Source organism: Balaenoptera musculus, chromosome 9 (assembly GCF_009873245.2).
Source record: "Balaenoptera musculus isolate JJ_BM4_2016_0621 chromosome 9, mBalMus1.pri.v3, whole genome shotgun sequence".
Taxonomy (NCBI): Eukaryota; Metazoa; Chordata; class Mammalia; order Artiodactyla; family Balaenopteridae; genus Balaenoptera; species Balaenoptera musculus.
The window spans coordinates 11,590,801-11,595,893 of NC_045793.1; the positions used below are offsets into that span (position 1 = coordinate 11,590,801).

The window sequence follows — 5,093 nt, forward strand, 5'->3', positions numbered from 1 at the left end:
ACTAATGCAACATTGTAAATCAACTATACTCAAATATAAAATGAAATTAAAAATAAACAAGTAGGGCTTCCCTGGTGGCGCAGTGGTTGAGAATCTGCCTGCCAATGCAGGGGACACGGGTTCGAGCCCTGGTCTGGGAAGATCCCACATGCCACGGAGCGACTAGGCCCGTGAGCCACAATTGCTGAGCCTGCACATCTGGAGCCTGTGCTCCGCAACAAGAGAGGCCGCGATAGTGAGAGGCCCGCGCACCGCGATGAAGAGTGGCCTCCACTTGCCGCAACTAGAGAAAGCCCTCACACAGAAACGAAGACCCAACACAGCCAAAAATAAATAAATAAATAAATAAATTTAAAAAAATAAAAAATAAACAAGTAAGATAGATTGCAAATAAGCATATGAAAAGACACTCCATATCCCTGTCATCAGGGAAATAAACTAAGACAACAATGAATTATCAGTGTACACCTAGTAGAATGACTAAACTCCAGAACATTGACAGCACCAAACACTGATTATGATGTGAATCAATAAGAAATTTCATATATTGCTGAGGGGACTTCATTTTCATTCATGTAAAATGATATAGTTACTATGAGAGTCCGTTTCACAGCTCCTTAAAAAAAACTAAACATACTCTTACTATACGATCTACCAATTGCACTACTTGATATTTACCCAAAGGATTTGAACACTTATGTCTACACAAAAACCTGCACAGGGATGTTTAAAGCAAATTTATTCATAATTGCCTAAAGTTGGAAGCAATCAAGATGTCCGTCAGTTGGTAAATGGATAAATAAACTGTGGTGCATTCAGACAATGGAATCATATTCTGCACTAAAAAGAAGTGAACTATCAAGCAAAGGAAAAAAAGAACAGAGGAAACTTAAAGGCATATGACTGAGTGAAGGGAGCCAACATGAAAAAATTACATACTTTATAATTCCAACTATATGACATTCTGAAAAGCCATAACTACGGAGGCAATTAAGAGATCAGTGGTTGCCAGGGATTAGCAATGAGGGAGGAAGGAAGAGGTGAATTTTTAGGGCAGTGAAAATACTGTGTATAATAATATAATGGTGGATGGAATAATTACACACTTCTGCAAACACATAGAATATACAACACCATGAGTGAATTCTAAGTACACTATGGACTTTGGGTGATGATGATGTGTTAATATAGGTTTAAGAATGATAACCAACGTGCCACTCTGAGGAGAGATGTTGATAATGGGGGAGATTATGCATGTGTGGAGGCAGGGTGTATATGGGGTATTTCTGCACCTTCCACTCAATTTTGCTGTGATTCTAAAATTGCACTAAAACATAAAGCTTATCACATAAAAGTGGGCAAAAGATGTAAAGAGACAGCTCACCAAAGAAGATGTACAGATGACCAGGAAGCAACTGCAAACAAACTCAACATCACACGTCATCAGGGAATTTCTTGTTAAAACAAAAATGAGATACCAGGGCAGATCTATGAGAATTGTGAAAATGCAAAATATCTCTGTATATCTTTAAGAAATTCCAGTGCTTGCTATGTTTCTCAGGAGTCCCAACAAGGAGTCCAAACTGCCATTCCCATCAGTGCTCTGAGTCAGGCAAGACAACAAAACCTCAGTCCACTCCCTGAAAAGCTACAAAGTAGTACGCATGGTCCATTCTTCTTTTCCCCCTTGAGTGCTGGGAGTGGGGATTTTCTCCTGATCCTGACACACTGTGCCAGAGAGGGGAAGTAGATATGGTGGGTAAAATACCATAAATTTTCCTGAACACTTACTGTATCTCTTCTTGGCTTTGTGCTTCTCTGGAGTGCTGCAACCTATTATCTGACTTCTGGTGTTTTCACAAAGGAAATTTGCTCTATATTCTTGTCTCCATGGAGGAACGAGGGCTTAGGGATTCCTCTTCTTCCATCTTGCGGATGTTACTCTTGAGTAACGCTCGTCATTAAATCATGCATCTTCCTGGGGAATTTTCTTGAGTTTTTTGCACCAGCAATCTTATCTCTTAAAGGGAAAAAGTCCACTGAACCAAGTCGTACCCTCCTTCACGTTGTCCTCCTCTTTTTCTGCAATACTCTGAAGGCAGCCTTCACTTGAGCATTCCTTAGACTGTAGACGAGGGGGTTCAGCAATGGGTTGAAGAGAGTGTAAAACAGGAAAAGGATTTTCAGCTGCTCCTCTCGTTGACTATTGTCAGGGACCATGTAAACGATCATGGCGATGCCAAAGTAGAATCCAACCACACAGAGGTGGGAGGAGCAGGTGGAAAAGGCTTTCTTGTGGCCTTCTTTTGACTGGATCTTCAGGATGGCCCAGAGGATGCTCACATAGGAAACCAGCATCAGGGAAAGGGGTCCAACTAAGATAAACACACCATCAGCAAAGAGGAACATTTCATTGATCCCAGTATCACCGCAGGCTAATTTGAGGAGCGAGCGAATATCACAGAGGAAGTGGTTCACCTCCTGGGGCCCACAAAAGGGTAATCTTAACAGGAGAATTACTTGTACTAGGGCCAGTGAAAATTCACATGCCCAGGAAGTGATGGCCAGGACCATGCACGATCTCCCGTTCATGATGACAGTGTACTGAAGGGGACGGCAGATCGCTGCATACCTGCCATAGGACATCACCAACAAAATCAGGCACTCTATAGAACCAAAAGTCAAATTGAAGAGCATCTGCATAGTGCATGAGATAAAGGAGATAGCTTTTTTATGTTTCACTAGGTTTTCCAGCAAATTGGGTAAATTGCTGGAAGGAAAGGATATGTCAATAATGGCCAGATGAGAAAGGAAGTAGTACATGGGGGAGTGCAGTCTGGGGTCTAGGCAAATGAGTCCCAAGATCATGCCATTTGCCAGCAGGTTGATGGTATATAACAGGGAGAAGATACTAAAGAGGAGAAATTCCATCTCTTCACTGAGGGGGAATCCCACCAGGATGAATTCTGTAACCCATGATTGGTTGCCTTCCATTCCTAATGACAGTCTGTAAATGACTGAAGTGTGATGGAAAGGTCAGATCTGGATAGCAATGAAAACCAGAGTTACTTATCTGAAGCGAATTCAGAGGAAGCTTGTGTGCTTGTCCCTACTTCACTTAGTTTTTTTTCTCCAAAGTTTCTTTACCTTTTGTTTTCTTACTTTTTATTGTGAAGTAATTCAAATTTTAGATAACTATCAGGAATTATAAACAATACTAGTATACAGATTTTACCATACTGGTTTTTTTTTCATGTTTTCCTTATCATTTATTTTCTCTGTATGCATGTAGTATCAATTTTCTATAGACCACATAATACTAAAGTGAAACCTTATGCACATACTGATACTTTATTCCTAAACTCTTGATTTTTTTCAATAACATGAATATTCACTAATCTATTCTCAGTATAATTACCAAAATCAGCAGATGTAGCATTAACATGATTCACTATTCTAAATACAGCGTATTCTGCTCATGTAGTCTAAGATTCAAATCCAGTATCACATATACTACTCACCTCCTCTAATCTTAAATAGTTAGCCTTTTATTTCCTTGACACTGATATTTTTAAAGAGTATGAGCTCTTGTTTTGTATAATGTCTCTTAACTGATATTTGCCATTGATCATCCATGTTTTAGTTCAGATTAAAATTTTTGTCAGGAAAAAATAAATGTGTCCTTCTTAATGTCTTCCATTAATACATAGATAATGTTAATTCGCCCCAGTATTGGTGATGTTCATGTGGATCATTGGTTAAGGTGGTGTTTCCAAGTTATTTTCCTTATAAAGTTATTAATCCATAATTTTTAAGCGTATACTTTCTTCCTTCTGGCTTAACAAATTATCTTATACTCATCTTGCAGATTTCTCACTTCGGCTTGGAATCAGTTATTTCACTAAAAATGTCTCCTTTTATTGAAGATACAAATTTTCAAAGCACTATTTGTTATTATTGGGTGTTAAATAATTTTTTATCATGATTGTTGGCAAATTTCTGATATCCACATTTACTAGGGAAACATATAATTTGGGACAGTTTATAAATTGTTAAGGGATAATGGATTCTTACCTTTGCTTATTTAATCCTAATACATCTTTACTGAATTCTTTTGGAGAACTAAATCAATTTTGCTAAATTAACATTACTATTAAAGACAATGATTTCTGTATCACACAGTACTTTTTTGGCAAAAGTAGACTTAGAATCCCAAAATCTTATTAATTATCTTGTTTACATTTTTTTGTTTTTCTTTGTATTTAGAAAATTATAGGCTCTCAGAAATTGTAGGCTTACAGATTAAAGTTTCAATAGTCTGGTTCAGTGTATGAATAAAGTGGCATCTACCTCATGAGATTTTGACATCAAGTTTTCTTAAGTATCTTAGAAAAACATGAAATTTGATAAAATGGTAAGAGATAATACTCATGTGAAACATACAGCAAAGGTGATCATTGTTAATAATTTGTGTATATATTTTTCCATTATTCACTGTACATATATTTTAATATATAATTAAAATTATATGAACTGTATTGTTTATCTTTTTCTTTCATTTAGCATAATAGCATGTACCTCTTCCATGTCAAATTTCTTTTCAACATTCTTTAAACATATACACACTATTTTGTTGCATATGAATATTTTATGTAACATATTGCCTTCTAACTAGGTTGTGTGCAATATAATGCCACAGTGATTATATTTTATACATATATTTTTGTGTATATTTTATTATTTTCTTATACTAAATTTCAGGACATGGAAGCTCTCAGTCAAATCTATCTACCTATCTATTTTTATCTACCTACCTGCCTACCTACCTACCTTCTGTCTACCTATCTATTGTAAGATAGCCTTAATAAAATTTCTCCTTCCAATAATGTCAATAAAATAATAGCAGCTCAGGAAACAGAGGTCTGAGTGACCAATATATGCGATTCTCTACCCAGGCAGTCCCATAACTGAGCTAGGGAGCTTTAAGTTATTTCTTCAACTCTAGTCAGTGGAATTGGCACTCATTCTATCCTCTTTTGTGGTAGGACAAATATTTCTATCAACACAGTAATCCCGAGTCTAATAATTTCCAT

The 5,093-nt window shown here is 36.9% G+C and overlaps 1 protein-coding gene across 1 annotated transcript; it reads right to left on the minus strand.

Moving 5' to 3' along the window:
- Positions 1-2,061: 2,061 nt before the first annotated feature.
- On the minus strand, positions 2,062-2,994 carry LOC118901177 (olfactory receptor 2A2-like). Its single transcript, XM_036864268.1, has 2 exons — positions 2,743-2,994; positions 2,062-2,697 (listed from the first exon to the last, which is right to left on the minus strand). The coding sequence occupies exons 1-2, from the start codon at positions 2,992-2,994 to the stop codon at positions 2,062-2,064; spliced, it is 888 nt and encodes a 295-aa protein (XP_036720163.1).
- Between the last annotated feature and the right edge of the window lie 2,099 nt (positions 2,995-5,093).